Below are 20,905 nucleotides of genomic sequence, written 5' to 3'. Positions count from 1 at the left end.
ATGCTTTTCAAAATGTATTTATTTATTCATTTATGTTATTTTAATTCACATGGTCACTCGTTGAGACCGCGGGGGCAATGTATGGTGTCAGCCAACTTTCTGTATTTGTTTTGTTTTTTATTTTTATTGTTGTTGTTGTTGTTTTGTGTCCCTTTTTTATCATTTTGTGCTGCCTCTCCAAATTCAGATGCCTTTGCGGGACCATATATGTAGCGCAGAAAAAAACCCATCAGCAGCAGTTTGAGTCTCAGTGTGGAAAATTGATCAGTTGATCCTGTCAGAGCTGATCAGTTGGTTGTATGAGAGGACAAGCAGGGTGCAGACTGAGTGAATGCAAACTTTTAGACTCAGGAAAATTAACGATTGAATTTGACTTTCACTATGCTAGGTGTTCTGCAGTGAATGAATGAATAACCGTACGGCATAAACAGTAAATATTTAAATAGTGCCAGAAAATCTATTTGTGGTGGCAGATGTTTTATTGTGGCAGCCAGCCACAATTAATCAGCTTGATGACAGGTAAAAGGCAATGAGCAACTTTAAAAGAATTTGCCCAAAAATTTGTGTTAAAAAAAGGAAAGAGTACAAGAAAATGACCTGAAAATTAGAAGAAAAGAAAAACGAAAAAGAAAGTAACAGAAAAAGGACATTACTTTTTTTTTTAAAAAAAAGTGCTAAAAGAATAATAATAATTCTGTAAAATAATTTAAAATATATAATTCTGATAATTTTAAATATAGTGTTTTGAAATTTTTCCCCAGCTTATTTGAAAAAAAATCCAAATATACTTCTAATACGCAGAACAGTTCTTGCCAAGTTACTTTTTGCCTTTTTTCCCTCTGTTTTCAAAATAAAAAGCAAACCAATTTGCTCAGATTTCAAAGGTTTAAATACTTTTGAAGGTGTCTGATTGCACCACAAGAAAGGTGATTTCAAAGGGTCAAATAAAAGATGCAAAGAAAACTCAAGTGTAGGTGGTACCTTCAACATCTGATGAATAATATTTGATCAAACTTTAACTGCAGGGTGCTCTCGCTTTGATTGTAGCCCGAATCAAAAAGTCTTAGCCTTTTGTATTATTTAGTGCCTCACATACACTATATTCTCACAATAAATTAGGACTTCTGGGATGATTCAGTGTTTTATTTTTCCTCACACAACAAATTAGAAGATTTTACGTTGTGTTTTGTTAGCAGTGTATGCCCTCAGTCAAAAACAGTTGTCTCCTGCACGCAGCCCTGAAGTGCATCCCTGTCATGATCAAAACATTTATCCTAAAGCAATGTTCTGTCTTGTCCCCCCCAAAAGGGCCCCGCTCGCCTTGCAACAGCGGAGTGAATTTTAGAGCTTCGGCATACACAAATAAAACTTTGATAAAACCCCGCCGCATGATACTTGCACTTTATCTGCTGCTCAGCTGTCTTGGAAAAACTACTCCGCCTCCATAATTCATCTAACACAAAGACCACTCAAGTTCAATCAAGGCCACGCTCCCATCTCCCCCACAGGGAAGGTGGTTGGCTAATTTGCTCTGTCTCCACCAGTGCTACTCTATGGAGCAGCGGGTGGTTAAATTTTTCACAGCGCTCCCTCCTCTTGTTGCCGGGCTTGTCTGGCGGACATGCACCGCAGGTCTGACTCCTCTGTCTTTGTACCTCATGCCTTGTTGCATTTTACATGAAATCGCACTGGAACAAATGCCCTCTGACTAGTTAGCCAGCGTGCGGCTCCGCGCCATCCCTGTGAAATCAGCCCGGTAAAAAGGCTGAGTCTGATTTACATAGCCAGCTCATGAAAGGCTTCGGCGGCAAAGAGAGGAGCCCATTGTCTACACAGGGTTTGCAGGGACTTTGGAGGCAGATGCAAAGACTGATAATGATGTGGTGGGATGATGGGAAAGACGAGAGGGGGCGGTGAGGAGGAGGAGGAGGAGGAGCACGGTGATAGGTCTCTCATACTCTCATGCTTTTCATTTTAATGTTGGCTGTAGTGAATTCTGTATTTTATCTGGAGACATTATCATCAGTATTGCAGAGATTGTCTTTACAGTGAACAATTTCAAATATCTGGAATACTCACAGATACAAATGCTCACACTATCAAAGTGTATTACTAATTAACACCCCAGAGAGGATGACTGGACACACCATGAAACACATAAGATTATGCCTTTATTCCTGGTCAGCAACACTGACAACGTCCATAATACATTTCAATATCAATATATGTACACATTTTGAAACCTGGAGCAAAAGCAACATTTTATTACCTTCATTTCCATGGAAATACACGTCTCTGACTAAAAAAACAAATCAGTCATGTTAGTTGGAATCCTATATTTAATGAAAGTATGTCGAACCTTAGTAATGTCCTACAGACACATTTTCTAGTCCCTGTTGAGTCCGCTGCCCAACTTGTGCTTATATTTTCCATAAATTGTGGGGTTTCCCATACTAAATAAATACACCAGATATACACACAAAAATTCCTAACTTAACTTACTAACTCAGTGTTGCTACAACTAGGATATCTGCTAAAAAAAATTAATTTTCATTATACAGATTTAGCTATTAAGGGCTACCGCAGATCCTTAAAAATTCAAATTAAATTTAATTAAATTAAATCTATTTATCTAAAAATAAGGCCTTAGATTGTATTGAAATGTCTTAAATCAGTCTTTCAAAAGTCTTAAAAATGTCAAGACATGATAGGTTGGATTTTTAGGAACTATTTTTCTGACACTGCATTGTCAAAGCTCAAAATGATGGTAACTCTGAAATAATAATAATAATAATTTGTAAAATTGGTCTTAAAGTTCATTACAAATGGCATTAAAAAGGTCTTTAAAAGTCTTAAATCCTATTTTCATTTAGCTGTGGGAGCCCTGGCTACTACATCTGTAAACATTACCTGTATTTTTAAGCTAGTAGCAGCCATGTCAGCAGCACAGGTGATGGAGGATGCCAAACATTTCCAAGCATAGTAAAGCATTTTGCACAGTAATCTGCCCATTTGGTTATTCTAGTAGCTGAGAAGTGTTACAGTGTCCCAGTGCAGAGGCTTTATCATCTAATGGACATTAATATCAATGCTAAATTGCAGTAGAGTGTGGAAAGTAGTCGTTGAGAAATAGAAAAAGGAATACAGTACACAAGGGAAATAAAGTTAGCTCATCTTGTTCTTGAGGAAGAGAATGAGGAGTGTGTTCAGTGTGAGGGCACATGAGATTTCTTCCTCAGAAAAGCACATAGTTTTCACATCTTATCCAAGCTCTTCCAAAACAGCAGGCCTTTTAAACAGTTCTCCTCACACTGACAAAATGCACAGCACAGCTGGAGATGAGGCGTTTTTAAGATGCAGCACCCAGCACCAGAAATCTGATGGAAAGGTGTGCTGACCAAACTGAAAACCATCAATAAATTATACATTTAAAAGCCTGCCTGCTCGCCCAAAATGATGGTCTAAAAGAAAAGAAAATATTGGCATAACTAAGTACTGTCATGCCAAAAATGCTCAACTATCCACTGAAATCAAGATAGAGGCTGTGAATAAAATCCTCAAAAATATACCAGAATAAAGAAAGGAGGACAGATAAATAGACGTGTCTGCCCCAAATTTCTGGAAATCCTATTGAGGAGAGGATGAAAAAGAAGCTTAACATGCAAGCACTGTGCAGTGGAGCCACATCAGATCTGATGTGAAAGAGAGCGCTGTGGGATTAAACCCCCATCAGCAAAGGAATAGTAGACATACTGGTGCAGTAGTACAGATGGAGAGAAAAAAAGAGAAAGGCAGAAGTTCTCTTTTTCGAATTCCTATAGAAGTGCCACAGGGTCGACACAGTACCTCAAATCAGGGGAAACCACCATAAGCCTTGTTCACCCTTTAAAAATTAATTGCCAATCAGGGTCGCAGAGTGCCAAGTCAGTGGAGACTCCGTGCGTTCAGTGAGATAGTGAATTAATGGACTTGTAATTTGTGCCAGCGAGGAGGAATGGCTTCATTTCAGCACTGTGACATGAGAGCAGCGGGAGCACAGACGCTTGAGTAGATAAACAGAGGGAATGACACTGCGCTGACACAGAGGGGTGTGTAAATATACAGCTATATGCAGCACCGTAGTAATGGCAATACACCAAAATCCTCACTCTCTGTCCCTCCACGCACCGCACTGCCCTGGACATGCTCCACACACAGACTTCTCAGGGCATAATCCTCTGAAATCTGTCGACATACGGCGTACGTTGCTTGCTCATGTCCCTCTTCTCCAGTTCAGTGGACTGGATGTCAGACGCTTTCCAGAACCGCAGACATGCAGTTTCTTACCAAGACAGCTACAGTCTGCCATGTCATTCACTTCCTGTCTCAGGTCAAAGACTGAATGAGCTTCAAGCAACGTAGTTCAAGTTTTTTTCTTTCAATTTATATTAAGGAATCTGTGGTTTAGTCTTAAGGAGAACACAGTATCTACTGGATTTAAAGTACCACCTCTAACATGGCCGAAAAAGGTTTAACATGTGCAATGGTATATCTGATGTTGTTTTTGTTTCGACTATTGTGTTTTTAATGTAATGGTGTAATTATTATTTTTATCGTAACCATGCGCAGCACAAAAATTGCATTGCATCGTATTGTATCGTAGTGTAGCATACCATATTGTATTGCATCACAGCACAGTGCATTGCAACACATCGTATCGCATCGCATTGCATCGCATCGTATCATACTGTACCGTACTGTATCCTGTCCTACTCAATTTTATCCTATCCTATTTTAGAAATAGAGTGCCCCAGGGATGGTGTTTTTTTTTTGTTCTCTTGGGGTTTTTTGTAGGCAGGCATGAAATTTTGCTTTTATGAGATTAGTTTGTCTTGGCTTGTCTCAGTTTAGGGACCTGGGGTCACCAACAAGATACATAGCTGGTTAGCTGCTCTGCAGTCTGAAGGCTACATTTTATCTGAATCGACACTGGGCCTCATGCAGCAACATTCTCTTAAATTTCTCTTAATTTTCTGGTAAGAGGAAAAAAATAGAGCAGTCAATTCCAGATGCACCAAATGCTCATAACCACCCAAATCTGCTCTGACCAGGTGTGCTCAATGATGAATCTCACATGATCATAAATCACCTATTAGCATAGGTAAAGCCAGCTATAAACACTGAATAAGGGCAGGTTTTGTGCCACGTGCAAAGAGTCCAGCAAATGGTCAAGACATGACACATAGAAATGTTCTACGAAGAAGAACTGATGCTGTAGTGAAACTGATGAAGGCCTACTGTGTAATAAACGTTAATAAAGTAAATGTGATTTCGAGCAAATATAATGAAGTATTAAAAGTAAAAGTACACGTGCAAAACTGTTTAAATAAATTTAATAAAACAAAAGAATTAAAAGAAAATGAAGCAAGCCCTTGTAAATACAGTGTATATGAGAGGCTTGAACTATAAAATTCCAGCTCTGGTCAGCAAAGGGACGCATAGTAACTAAAATAACAGTAATCAGGGTCCATACACCAAGTATAGTAGAATTTCTTAAGCCCTGAAATCTAATAATCCAGTCATTATTTTTACCCTAATGCATCATGTAAATTTAATTAAGTTACATTAATGCATTTTTTAAATGTTCCTTACATATAAAACACATTTTTCCTTGTGTTGGGCAACAATTTGTGGACTGTGAAAACAAGATGTTTTTCTCTTATCTTGGTTTGAGTGCTCTGGACCACTCGTACAAACAAAATAAAATACATCCTGGATATTAGCAAAAATAAGAGAACATTTGATCATATATTGTTTCTTGCATGATGCCCATTGTTTTTGGAATGTAATCTAAGGACACACGTACTCAAGAAAAGACATTTGAAATGCCTCAATATCTGGACCATTGCTTCCCACACGGACTGAGATCACTACTTTGTACATCAAATGTTCTAATTTACTTGTGTCGTTATGCAAGAAGGTTAAACAGAGAATGCTCATGAAAGAAAACAACCCATCCAAAACTAATGCCATGGTTAATGTGCTAATGCTGAGAGAAGTATCACTCATGACCATAAAGCCCTCAAATTAATTCAAACATTATTTTCCAAGGTTTTACAATAGGATTGCACAATAAAATAAAAACACGCCATAAAATCCTAATAAATCCACACAATAAATCCCAACGTTCCCCATCTGTTGATAAGACTGGGTAGGAAGTGACTAGCTCAGTGTTTTGCAGTAAAAATCCACTTATCACTGCAAAATACAAAGTTCTCATCCAGGCATAAAATGCCACCTCATTTCATGTGCAAATGAAGCAATCTAACTGCGCTGCAGATAAATGAGTCCGTGGTTCTTTTATACTTTAAACTGCCCTCCAACACTTTAGGATTTAGAACCGAATATCTCGCCTTTAAAAAAAAAAATACATGCGTCACTGTCCCTGTATGACTTTCCAGAGACCCACTTTCTGCACAAAACAGCACTGCTGAGGAGTTCAGAAATCAAGCAGAGAGGAGTTATGGCTCTACTGTATTTACACTCTTTCATCATAGATGCTTAATGGTTGTGTGCTCATGGCAACCCGGAGGCAAACAAACACCTAATTCATTCTGACACCAGCACTTATTTTAGGCCGCTAACAGGGACGGTGTGATGTGGAATATTAATCATTTCCAGCCACGCATAAAACGTAATGCCCTCTCAAAAAAGGGTCAAACAGAAAAACTACATGTTGCTTTAAAGATAATTTTCACACTAATTTTTTCAGTAAGTCAGACCTGATTTGTTTACTGATCCTTCATGTAGAAGGGTAATGGTAATTATTATTATTAATTGATTTGTTGAAAAGGGCTCAAGTTCCCATCATTCCTTATGATGAGTGCCAGCAACCCATCATTTATTCTAATCATTTCTTTAAAATCCTAGTTTAGTCAAGAGAAATGTGTGAGGAGATTAGATTTTTTCAACACGTCAGCAGAAAGTTGATAAATGTCAAATATTTTTATTTCTTTTATATTGTGTTTATTTTATTTCCTTTTTTGTGGTTTTATTGCTTTTGTTGCTTCTGTCGTTTTTGGTCTGTTTCTTTGTATTATTCTATATTGACATTTTACATCTTGCATCTTGCATTATTTGTCCTTTGGCTTTAATTTTATCCAAACTGTGTTAATAATAATAATTAGAATAATAATACTTTTATACTATATATATATATATATATATATATATATATATATATATATATATAATACTATTACTATTATTATTATTATTATTATAATCATCATTACTGATTTCTGTGACCCACAAATCCAAAAGCAGAGGGACGTAAAATTAAGGTTGATGGAATTAACATCTGTGTTTTGATAGAATAGAATAGAATAGAATAGAATAGAATATTCCTTTATTGATCCCCCATTGGGGGAAATTCCAAATGTTACAGCAGCATGAAAAAAGAAAAGTGAAATGTAACAAAGAAAATAACAATAACAAATAACAATAAATAAGTAATAAAATAAGTATGTACATAGAGGAAATAAGGTATGTACACATAATAATAATTAAGTAATAGAATAGTATGTACACAAAAGATGGATTAGAGAATGATGCCTCTGTGTTGGGCCTTGGCAATGAGGAGAGTAGAGTAAAGTAGGTATCATGCAGTGGAAAACTGCCAATAGTGTCACAAAAAGTGGTTTTCTTAATGAGCCAACTAAGCAGGTTTTTATTACAGATTTGTACAAAACTTGAACAATATTTTCAAAATGTTGATAAAACACAATTGTGAGATGACTGTGTTTCCACTGAGTGATGTTCTGCGACTTCTCCTGTCGCGACAACATTCCACGAAGCATGGTGATGGATGTTCAAAACATTAGCAGCTTTATTTCTATTGCAGCCACCACACTAGCCCTCATTAATTCCAATCCAAGGTGACCTAGGTATGTTATGGAGCGATAATAGAAAGGCGAGCCCCTTACATGTGGGAGCAGCCACGTACAAGGGATTTCTGGGAGGTGATAGTCCACCATTTCACAGAAGAATTGTGGATTCAAAACTTCAAAATGATCCGCTCAACTTTTGAAGAGTTATGTGATGCAATAACAGCTCTTGTAGCTCCTGCTGCATCATGAGGGAGCCAGTTCGTATTGACAAGCACATAGTCATTGCATCATGTGACTTATGAAAGTAAAAAGTGTTTCTATTTGGGTTTTGTTCAAATTGCCTGAAATACCACCTTGTGTGGGCGTGAAAACTTTTTTGTGAGAGGAGTTTTTTCTAAAGCGATGTGTTTCCATTAAACACATTTTTAATTGGCAATTTCAATTTGTACAATTTGAGGGTTAATGGAAACCAGCCTGCTGTTGCTTTTCAAGTTCAGCAAATTCATCGAGTAGATGATGGTCTATTTCACTGGTGGAGTGCAAACTTTGATGGTCTATTTCACTGGTGGAGTGCAAACTTTGATCTGATGGTAATAGATTAAAAGTCCGGTAATCACTGAAGTCAGTATTATCCATCCTCTGAGAATCATGCATGTCTGGACAAAATTGCATTGCATGTAGCTGTTGCAATGTTATATTCTGAACCAAAGTGGTGGATAGATACACAGACTGCATGAAAGTTGAATGCAATACATAAGTACCTATCACCCCGGCCCCCACAACCTTAACTTTCTGCATCTCTACATCAGGGGAACACTGCTGCCTGTACTGGCACTACATGTTGGCATTAGACATGAACTATGGTATGCACAATTGTCCAATATATACGTAATCTCTAGGATACTGGGGTGTACAATTCCATCTTATACTTCTGTCAGAACTGAGTTTGACATCAGTGTCATATATCATATATAAGTTATTGGTCATATGAAACATTTAAAGATGTTAAAAATTCAAAATATGTCACCAAATCTATTATAAGTTTCCCAGTCTTTCTGGATAAACCATGTTATTTTGCTTCATCTCAAGCTGTCAAATCAGGCATGGGCACAAAAATTTAAAAATGGATTCAATAAAACTGTGATAAAAAAAACATTCACCGTGTTACCAGACATGTTTAATGATGTTCACTTTCTGCAGGAAAAAAACAGCAAACCCTCAGGTTGGCTACTTACTGGCTGCATCTGTATTTGTCTTCAAAAAACAATCTGTGCTTCTTCAGCCGACTGCCAATTCAATTTCCTTCCCTTGTATTACAGGAGCTTTGGAAAAACGTTTGTAATCTTTAAACTGCCATGTCCTTAAGCTTCTTAAGGAAGAACACAACATTATCAACATCATATGCACTGTCATTTTCCCATTCTGGCTATGAACTTGCTCCACTCCAGATATACTACTTACACTACAATACACTACACTGATGTACTGCAAAGTCTAATCTTCACCCTGGTGTGTATACCAGCTGTAACACATTATCAACTTGTTTCATGCTTTTACAAACATTGGAATGATGGCCAGTACTTTTGTGGTTAAACATTGGATTTAAGAGTGTTATTAGGATTTTTTTTTTTGTTGGGGACACAAAATTGTGTTTTTGAATTCAAAAGGGTTTCATTTTTGAAGCACACTTCTCAAGCAAACACTGATCAGCACTGATGAGATGTTATTGCAGCAGGACAGATGCTGCTCACAAGTAGTGCTACATTTTACAAGATCTTACTGACCAACTTGAAAATTATCCCACACAACAGACCTCGCTCTTTTGTTGCTCCCCTCATTGATTTCAGTTTCAATCTATCACTCTCTGAATATCACAAAACTCCATCTGTCTCTTTCCAGCTTGGAACTCCACAAAATCTGAACCTTTTTTTTTCCTTATACCACAGATGGCATGGCTCATCAAAAACCAGTCCAATCTCATCTAGTTAGTCTCTTAGTATAAACCTAAAGATGTGCTCACATTACACTTCAGTCCTGTGAATATTCACTGTATCTCCTATGCATTTCACCACCAGGCTACAAAGCATGTCATTGAGCAAAGCACTGTCATTTGATTAAAGACTTTGGGTCAGATGTATACATGGGATGTCCTCTACTACAATCTGGTGTTGACATGCGCTGATGCTGCCAACTCTCATATTGACTTTCCCGTAGGGGGAAATCCAAATTTTTGTGACCCATCCACTACTCTAACCTGCCTCCTTGAAAGACTGTTTGGAATTGCTTCTTTGTTTACCCCCATCAGCACATTGGTCGTGTGATCACAGCCTTTCCAAATATGTGGGCTATGTACGAATTTGTTGGAAAATGTGTAAACAGAGAGAATAGTCTGCATTCTTCACTGCTGAGTAATTTGGGCTGATGTCAGTGTATCTAAGGCAACTACATTGAGACTGTCCTCACCAGAAAACCACTGCATTAGTCTTTTTTTTTGAATGCTTAAAATGACGTGTTCTCCATCCTGTCTTTAACATTCAGTTATTATGACCATGATGATGACCTTTTCCTAACTGTAATCAAGTGCAGTGTGAGAGTGCGTTCTGGGATAATGGGCTATATAAATAAAACTGACTTGACTTGACTTGACTTGGGAAACAGACAGAAATCTCGACTCTATGTCAGAAAACTCTCAGATGGGTCATTTGGTGACCTGCTTTGTCTTTTAGATTGGAAAACTTGTTGTACTGAAGTCAAGCCAGAAGTGGCATTAAATAACCAACTACTGTGACATGCAACTTTTTGTATCAAAAGGTTTCAGAATTCTTCTGATTTTTGGAATGAACTGGACCAAGACAGACCAGTCACACCAATAATGCAGATCAATATGGGCACCAAATATCAGTCACACACACTCAGAGTTCTGGAGTGCCCCAGTGTGTGACTTTGTGCTAAATGTGTGTGCTCCTCCTTGCTGTGCAATGAATTATTGACTTGAGTGAGTAACTGAGGAAGCTAATGGACGATTAGATGACTGGACGGCATTTGTGACGCCTCTGAGCTTAAAAATACTCACCATTTGATTGCAGCCACACTCCGCTCCAACCTCTGCACCGTCACTGCCTTCATTGCTGGTGCTGGTGGGAGAAAAAAAGATCCACAGGCCGTCACTGCACGAGCTGCCTCTCTGTGCTAAATCTTCATCCTTTTCCTCTTTCAAGTGCAGTATGCTTGCATGTGGCACAGAGCGTATACAAGAGCGAGAAAGTTTGTGTCTCGTGTGTTTAGACATTTCCTGAGTTCTGCGTTTGAAGCGATACATGCCAAAGCGTGTTCGCTTCTTGAGAGTGCTAATTCAGATGCATAACTCTTGAAGAAGGCCTGTCCCGTCATCCTCCGTTCCCCAACTACAACCCACCAACCCCCACAGCATTGCTATCAACAGTCCCCTCTCCCCCATCCCACTCTTCCTCCCTCCCCGGCTCGCTCCGTCGCACGGATGCGACGGAGCTGAAAATACATCTCTGAACTCGGCTTCAGGGAGGCAGCAGGAGACAAGGCTTGTCAGCGGGAGGGTGAAGAGGAAGAGGAGGAAGGGGGAGTTAGAGGAGAAGGTGTGGGTTGGGGAGGATGCACTGTTGCCGATAAAGACAGTGCATCTCCCCCTCCGCCCTGACGCCATCCCTGTCAGGTGACCCGCCCCGCTGCACACATCACCCCGCGCCCCAGACACTCGTACACACCTCCTCGCCCCTTTCATTTCCATTCCTGTCACCCTCCCTCCTCGTATGTTTTTATTGGAACAATGGATTGAATGCCTTCTCCTCCTCCCCGTCCTCCTATCATAATTTCTCTTTGTTGCTGGTTGCGTACTCTTCTTTTTTTCAACCCCTCTTTCCCCACCTTTCCTTTCACTTCTTCTTCCTTCAGCTCTCCTGTGATGACAACTCTTCCCTCCTTCTGTCACGCTCTCCCCCTCCTCTTCTCTTCTTCCTCGTCTATAATGCTTTTTTTTCTCCACATTTGTTCCGAGGCAGATTAAAGATGACGTAAATAGTAATAATAATAATAATAATAATAATTTTAGCAGCATCTCCTTCATAGAAGTTAACATCTCCTATGTAAGGGATGCTAAGAAGTTTTAAGTTATCTTTTGACATTTATTGTAGAAAAAAACAAACTATTGGCTTTATATTTTGGAAAGGAAGTGAGGATTTCAAAACAGACAAAAATACACATAATACCTTTTGTTAAACTGCTTTAAAGTCTTAACTACATATGAATTTGGACAGTATATTGTAACTTGTGGCCAGTGGTTTACAGCTATGAGCCCTTTTTTTGTTTTTGTTACATCCGCTGTAGAGGTAAAATTTACATCTATTCTGAGGTCAGTGGAAGCTCAAGGCCAGCCACTGAAAGAAAAGAAATTGACAGAAGTTATACTTTAAAAGTGTTTACGGATTACTGTAATTGTTTTGTTTGAAATGCCCATTTCCGGGGACTTTGGATGATTACACTCACACTGAAAGCGTAATATAAAAAGGAAACAGGCTTCTTTGCTCGAAGCATCTTTTATCATTTCACGAACAACCTCATTTCCTTCCTCTTCACAGACTTCAGTGTGCTTCATATTAGTCAGGATTTTTGTTTGGGGCACATTTTTAGTCAGTGAATAATTTCACTGTGTCAACATTTGGGCTTGGAGATGTGACGTTAGGGCGTTGATTGTGTTGTGTATGCCATCCAACACCAAGAGAGGTATAATTATAGGTGTTCAGCGCAATTATGTCCGTCAATAGGGGGGCATTGAACAAGGCAGGCACAATGCAAATGAAATCGATCGCATAAACCTAAAGGCTGTGAAATAGCAGCGCTTGGATCAGCCCCAGAAAACCTGGTCACAGTATTTTGCAGTAAACAAAGGGTGTTGTGTAGATCATGTTGTATTGATCCAAACAATTTGTCCTGACCTCTCTCATACAGAAAAAGAGACAGTCCTGGAGCCGTTCATTTTGAAGGACCTGCTGCCATCCGCGTTGGGAAGTTACTATCGCTACACCGGCTCTCTGACGACTCCGCCCTGCAGTAAGGTGGTGGAGTGGATCATCTTCAGCAGACCCATCTATGTCTCCTACAAACAGGTGAGAAAAACATCACACAAACAACAGCTGATGATTAGCACTCGTTTGAAGTTAGTGATCAAGGTTACATTTACGGTGTTGTTTTGGTTTAAAAGTGCGGAGCCTCAGTGCAGCCATATTTAGGCCTGCTATCTCAAGATCATAACTAAATCATTTAATTACCTGAAATATAGAACCATTTTCACAATTTTGAGATTTTAGTGTATCATCCTGATATAACAGTTTGTAATCTTGTGATCGGAGCTTAAACGTGTTATCATTTCAGGATAACAGGTTTCTGTATTTCATTGATAAGGAGAAGTGGCTCCTGCCAGTGCAACAAATTTTTTGGTGTCCCAGAAACATAATCTGGAAGATGAGATACTAAAGTCATCATGTCAAAAACACAGTTTACCTTGAGATAATTAGACAATAAAATCATGATCTAGTAAGAGTGAGCTAAAATGACTGGTGACAGCAAAAGGTGGCTGCTTCTGGAGAGAATTGAACTTTTCTGGACACAGGTTATGTCTCACCAGTTCAAACTCACACAATGAATGCATGAGGGTTTTTGAGATGAGTTTCCTACTCCCCGTCATGTTGAAGTGTTTTTTGCCACCATGGACTGTAACTCACATGTTTCTGAAATGATATCTGGACTTTGCAGTTTTTTTGTAGTTTCTGCAGAATATCTGAATTTGCTCAAAGGTTATTGAGCAAAGCTTAAGTTTGAAAAAGGTCAAGGTTGCAGCAACCATCATAGCCTGAGACAGACTTTGATCAAGCAAAAGCATCTGTATCTTTAAGTCTGAACTACTTGGGCCTGAGCAAGGTAAATAGTTTTCTCTCTTTTTAGGCAGTGTTGGCAAAATATTATCTCCTACGTAGGAGATAATATCTCCTATGTGCAGGATGTTATCTCCATGTACGAGATAAAATTTCCTATGTATTATATGTTATCTCTTAGGTAGGAGATCATATCTTCTATGTGTGGGATGTTTTCTTCTTTGTAGGAGATAAACTTGGCCATTTTTGGCAAAAGTAAAAAAAAAAAAAATCACTTTATATTTTGGAGAGGAAGTTGGATTTTCAAAACACTATTCATCTGGTTGTGTTCATCTGACACAAGTTTCTCCCCAGACAATAAGCTGTGGATTTTCTGTTGTATTAAATTATATGAGATGCACTTCTTGATTTTGTTATAGTGCCCAAATGGGGGCTGTAAAAAAACATGCAATATATTAAGATGAAATTCAAAACCTCCCAGTATGTTAAGCAGCATCTCTACCAGATCCTTCAGCAATTTCACAGCAATTACTGTGTTTGTAAAAAAAAAGTATCCATTTTGTTTTGTTGTTTGTATAAAGAAGGAATACATAACCTTTTTTTTTAAGAATTTTAAGAAATTTCACATTTTTTTCTACTCACATTTTCTATTCACATTTTTTCTACCTAGTTTCCTATCCTATCCTACCTAGTAGATATTATCTCCTGTGTAGGGGATTTCATCGCCTATGCAAGAAATAAACTTTTAGACTGAATAAGGCTGTTTTGAAAGTTAGAATGGCATGTATCTCATGAAGCTGAACCTCATATATTATATTATATTATATTATATTATATTGTATTATATTGTATTATATTATATTATATTATATTATATTATATTACATTATATTACATTATATTACATTATATTACATTATATTATATTATATTATATTATATTATATTATACATTTATATGTTGGGGGATCTGCTGATTGTGCACCATAACCACATTCGTGTATCATAGGGTTTTTTTGTTGTTTTTTTCTTAAATATAAGAATTCTGACCTGCATACATTCATATACACACTGGACAAGTGTAAACTCATTTGCATCTATTCCCTTCACTCGTCTGTCAGTTTATTACAGTCTAAATAGATAAGGGAACTGTTCCTGTTTGTTTTTCATGTGATGATCCGGCTTCATTGGCAGGTCTGTACACACACACACTGCCTGCTGACTCCAGGCTTTTTTTCTCCCCCATGGTTAAATCACTGTTGACAAAGCTGTCCATCACTGCATCTATTTAACATCATGTTTAATTCAACTGCTTCTCTTCTGTAAATATCCATTAAGTTTTTAAATGCAAAAATAATAGCTTCCTCCATTTTAGTCAAGTAATCGCTCAGAACTGTCACAACAGTTAACCAGTGGTCAATAGCACACATTTTTCTGTATCAAGTTCTCCCAAGTTGGATTTCTCATGAAAGCATTACACAAATAAACTGAGCTCCACATGTGAATACACTAATTGCAGTGAAAATGTGGGGAAAAGCCCTCATCTTAAGCCCTCATCTTCCAGTCAAAAGTACACTTGGCAGGCTTGTCCCCTAATAAGACCAAATTAGTTTACTTAAGAGCAGCAGTGGAGGGAGCCAAATGTGGATGGACTTTCTCCGCCTTGAAGTGAGAGGAGCAGGTCAATGTAAAGCAGGCAGTGAGGGGATGTTAAAAAGGACTGATGAGATTGAGGAAGAATTATGAAGAAAGCTGCATAGATGAGGAGACACAGAGGGAGGGGGGTGTTCTTTAACCTCTAACAACCGGTAAACACGGTAAATAAAAGCATAGCAAAAACTGACCGACTCCCACACACACATACACAAACCAAACATTTAGTTTGGTGTGAATTAAGTGAATTAATTCAGTATTAATTAATCTTTCAATTTCATGTTTGTGTTTTCAATGTTGAATAGTACCCTAAATAAATGCCTGAACATACATTCCAATATTCAGTTTAAAACAATACAAAGACAAAATGTTCAAACTGATTGACTTTATGTTTTAATAGTTTTTGGAAATCATGGACATCATTTCCTCTCAGCTAAAGAGGGAAAGGAGCATCCACATTGTTACTAAGATCAAAAGCCAGCTTCCATGATGGCATGGGGGGGGTGTAAGTGTCTATAGTATCATTTCTAACTTGCACATCTCTGAAGGGATCCATGAATGCTAAAAAGGGTACATACAGGTTTTGAGTAACATATGCCGCCGTCCAGGCAATGTCTTTTTTTTAGGGATGTCCCTGTTTATTCTAGCCAGGACATTGTGAGTGAGCAAGCTGTGTCTTATTTTACATTAAATATCTTGTCTTGAACTGTATTCAATTAAATTTATGTCAAAAAAGATCCGAAAATGATTGTATGCTGTTTTTATTTACGTTTCCCACAGTGTCCGAACTTTTTTTGGAATCGGGGTTGTACATATGAGGTTGTAACATTAACCACAGCTATTTGCATGACGTTTTTGATCCAGGAAATTCAAGGTGTCCACTTCAATAAAGGATCCCAAATAGACTCTCCATTGGAATTGTTTCCATGGTGTCAGCACCTAATTTGAAGAAATTATTTGCCTCCACCACGTAATATGGTGTTAAGGGGTAATGGTCATTTCACGCATTTCTGTGAGACCAAGTTGGTTTTGGGGTTATTTACAATGATGTTCCAGTCATAGTCTACCTCTCATCCAGCCTGTTGTCCTCAGTTGTTCGGCACTCCTTTATGGCTGCCAAGACTAAAAACATTTGTGTTTATCAATGGAAAGAGTTGTTACGTTTGGGGTGTCTAGACTTTGTAGGTTTTAATGATCTCAAGGTCTGCTCCCAGCCTAAGCGCCAGAACTCTTGCAACAATAACAGAATTGCTTTCATCAATATTATGCCCACACAGCATCGAAGTATAAACCCTCTGCTTCACACTGTTCCTTTGAGAAAACAGAAGTTTTCTCTGACCCGCAAAAATTCCATTCCTCATTTTTAGACTTCTGTCTGGATATATATATCGAGTATAATACGCATCTCAAGGACGATTAGGCAAAGAGAATGCAGCTAACTGAACTTGACACTTTCAAACTTTTCAAGCAATTAATTCATTCTTTTTCAGCAATGTAACCAAGAGGTTTTAATTTTGATTTTTACTTGTATTTATCCTTTCTGCAGTGGTCTTTTAATATCTAACAGATGCCTCTGGGTCATTTAGGTAACAGATATATTATCGTGCCACGTACTTTGTGTTATTTATTCAGCGAAAGTTCCTTTTTTTTCTTTCTTTCATATAAAATTTAAGTTTTTTACAAAGTTCTGCACCTAACAATGGTTTATTCAAGACCAGCAATCCAGAAAGCATCGCAGGACTGTTAGGGACACACAGTGGGACTATACAGCAGAGGTGGGGCGAGGTGGGTCATTGCTTTGCATGTCACAAGTCTCTCGAGGTTTTGCATTAAAGTCCAAAGTCAAGCAAGGCAATTTTTCAATCAAGTCCTAAACTCTGAGTTTTGAGTCCTGAACAAATCATATTGCACTCCTCACCAAATGTAATGACATTTTAACAGCAGAGTAATGATGTTATAATTTACAAAACTTAATGCTTTTTTTAATTTTGTATTTATTTGCTGAAACAAGTTTGTTGAAAGTTATTGCGTCTCCATCTGTCACTTTTGATCCTGCATGCTTTCTATACTGCATTTACTTTTTTGGAAAGTATCTTTGGTATCATTTTTTCAAACTGGCTTGTTATGTAACATTAGATCTTCATGGTTCTCTCCTGCAGTCTGATTGGATGCTGTTGGATTGGTTGAAACAAAGTGGATGTGGGCATTAGGCGTTGAATTGCTGGGAATGAAAAGCATTAATGTTGGTTGATTCAGGAAATGAAGGGAAAATAATTGATTTGTGGCACAGTTCAATGAATAAACAAGATACTTTCCAATCGTTCACCTTTGGGGAATGTATCAAGTATTTCCCAATCAAAAGCTTGAAGTCCAAGTGAAATCATGAATCACTGGTGCTAAAGTCCAAGCTGAGTTGCAAGACATCTTTAATTGTGTCAAGTTGTATGTAAAGTCATCAAATTTGTGTCTTGAGTCCAAGTCACATGAGTCAAGTCCACATCTTTGCTTTGCAGTATTTATTTATTTAAATTGGCATAGATGAATTCAGCAAATACAACAAGAGTTACTGAAAAACCCATCAAGGCAAGCTCAGGCCTTTTGTGTTCATTTGAAGTGATAAAATTCAGATCAGAGTTTGTTTAGAGTAGAGAAGGTCAGACTCTGTAGCCTATTTTGGCAAGCTTTAGAAAGCTGTTTACATTGAAGATTTTGGAACTCATCATCAAGGCTCTTTCATTCAGAAACATTTTGGCCATGTGAGGACAAGTTCCTGCCAGTAAGCTATATAAAACTTTTGACTTGATAAGAAGCCACTGAATGCAGTCTGTGTGGATAGAAGGTCTCACTGGAGGTGCAGGTTCAGCTTTCAGGTTCAGGTTCTAATGGACTAACCTCTGTGGGTCAGGTCCTTCAAAGAAGGCAGAGTCTGAATTATGACAGAGCTGAGGTTTGTTGGGTTATGCCCTGTTGAAGCCAGTCATGACATAACAGGTGTAAAAGTCAGGTTTTCTGATTTAGCAATGGTGAATTACAAGGAAAACAAAAAGAAAGGCAAAGCGGGAGACAGCATGCCGCAACTCCCCTGAACTGCACTACAGTCGTACCTATAGTCAAACTCACTGCTTCTAACGGAGTGTTTCAAGTGGAAATATCTTTATTAGATGTGTATTACTGAAAGTAGCTGATTTTTTGTTACTTTACCTAATATTGTCAACACATGTGACAGTTTCCAACAGCAACAGAAAACACCTGAAGCCCAAGCTCACCAATCACAGTTCCTCCATAGCTGCCACAGCACTAGCGTGTAGTCACACATCTGAGGACAAATCCAGCTTTAAAGAATGACAAACAAAACAACCAGTCCGTTCTCATTCTGCCACTTTGTCAGTGATTTCGGCGTCAGACACTGCAAAAGCCACCTTTTATGGTGGTATGATACATCTCTGGGCAGTGCCACTTTGTAACACAGCTGGACAGAACTTTTTGAGGTGCTATGGTACGCTGCTAGTCAGCCGGACAGCACCTGGTGCAGCAGTATGAGACACAGACGGATGGGATCAGTTGATAACGCAGCTGGACTATAGCGTCTACATATAACATACATAGGTATCCTCTTACATCAACATGTCAACAAAAGCACATAGTTTGGATTAGGGAACAAAAGCACATGGTTATTTTTAGGCAACAAAACCACAGGGCAGACAATACCGGGACATTAACAAATGGTTATGATTTGGCTCCAAAGGCACAGGTGGTTAGGATTAGGCAACAAAAGCACATGGTTCAGTTCAGAAAAAAACACCATGATTTGGCTTTAAATTCTTACAGGATGCGAATACCGGGCTCCCGAGTGAGAATCCGGGGATTGATAGACCCATCTACCACCCCTGCAGCCCACCCTTAAGAGACCCTCCAGCTCCTTATATTGTGTCGTTTCTGGCAGCATTACAACCTGACACTGTCCAGCGGTGTTTCAAATGGCTGCGACAGGTTCCGTCGAGCCACATTATCAACTGATGCTGCATGTGTGCATTATACTGCCCCGCCAGGTGCCATGCTGTGACCAGCAACATATTGTAACACTGCCAAATAATAATTATAATAATAATAAGCTTATTTGTATAGCACCTTCCAGACTTAAAATCCAGCTCAAATTGCTTTACATGCAAGATTTAAAACCTAACAATTCATGAGAAACATGTATGTAAATAGATATATAAACTCATACAAACACACAAATACAGCGCACATATACATACACACAAATATGCACAAATAAAATAAGATAAACTAACACACATGTATGCCATAGCTCTGGCAGTGAGTTGCAGAACAGGTCAGAGGTGAGAAACAAATAAAAGGAATGAAATGTAGAAATATAAAAGATATATTAAAACAAGAAGAGTACAATTATAAAAGTGCATTAAAAGCATAAAACACATGTTTAATAAAGTAAAACCATAATATGTGATTAAATGAATTAGACGACTGGACTAGTTAAAAAACAAGAGTACAGAAATGGGTCTTGGGCTGCTTCTTAAAACTATCCACAGAGGTTGCCTCTCTTATTTGTGTTGGCAGTGTGTTCCAGGCCACAGGTGCGTCAAAACAGAATGCTGCCTCACCATTCTTCTTTGTAATGTACCTTTGGTATGTTAAGCAGACGAGCACCTAAAGACCTAAGTCATCGGGTTGGAACATATTCAGAAAGGCATTCAGACAGGTAAGACGGAGCTAAACCATGTAGTGCTTTATAAATATGTTAAAGAAATGCCCTCGTTGTTCCTCCACAGCTCCACATTCTCATCCAACTAGGGTCAATTCTGGCTCCAGAAATCTAAGATGGCAATGGCCAAAAGGCCAAACTCAAGGCTTCAAAATCCACAAAGTCCACAAACCAAGTCCATTATTTTTGTATAGTCTATGAAAGCACTACACTTCTTGTTTCAGAGGATTGATTTTGGCTCTTCAGATTTGAGCCATAATGAATAATTCTATGTGATACGGAGGCAACTGTGTGATCCCATTTGATAGTTATTTTAACGCAGCTTTGGTTAATTCTGTCAGTGTACTTCACTTAACTTTTATAAAAGCAAAGGATAAAAAGCACATAGGAAATGATGCAAAGACAAGCGGAATATGAAACAGTGAAACTCAACAAAGAGTCAAAAAAGAAGCGAGTGATGGGGGCATCATTCATCCTTCCTGTTCTCTGGCTGATGATTCCTGACCATTAGCCAGTCTTTCTCAATATGTTTAAAAGCCTCTTTTGAAGTTCTTTTGTTTCCCTTCTTTTTTTTTTTTTTTTTTTTTGTTGTGCAACTCTCCAGAGAAAACACTATAGAGGAAGATAAAAGGAAGAGGTTGGAAAGAGAATTAACACAGATGGTGACTCTAGTTATTGTCTCTCTCTGCTTCTTCGTATTTTATTTCTCTCCCCTTTTTCTCCTCGTCTTTTGTTTTGGATGGTAGTTGAAGTAG

General features: G+C 38.3%; 1 protein-coding gene across 3 annotated transcripts in view; it reads left to right on the top strand.

Annotated features, from left to right (window-relative positions):
* The window catches only part of LOC121952252 (receptor-type tyrosine-protein phosphatase gamma), a 505,310-nt gene that overhangs the window by 380,073 nt on the left and 104,332 nt on the right, over positions 1 to 20,905 (top strand). For all 3 annotated transcript variants that reach the window (XM_088083307.1, XM_088083299.1, XM_042498811.2), the window contains exon 7: positions 12,849 to 13,006. In XM_088083307.1, coding sequence (XP_087939433.1) covers positions 12,849 to 13,006 — 158 coding nt within the window. The remainder of the gene's footprint in view (positions 1 to 12,848; positions 13,007 to 20,905) is intronic.

Source organism: Plectropomus leopardus, chromosome 2, assembly GCF_026936395.1.
Source record: "Plectropomus leopardus strain MGB_pleo_1.0 chromosome 2, ASM2693639v1, whole genome shotgun sequence".
In the NCBI taxonomy this organism is placed as follows: domain Eukaryota; kingdom Metazoa; phylum Chordata; class Actinopteri; order Perciformes; family Serranidae; genus Plectropomus; species Plectropomus leopardus.
Note: the sequence above shows the minus strand (reverse complement) of the source record. Positions and strands in the feature narration are given on the sequence as shown.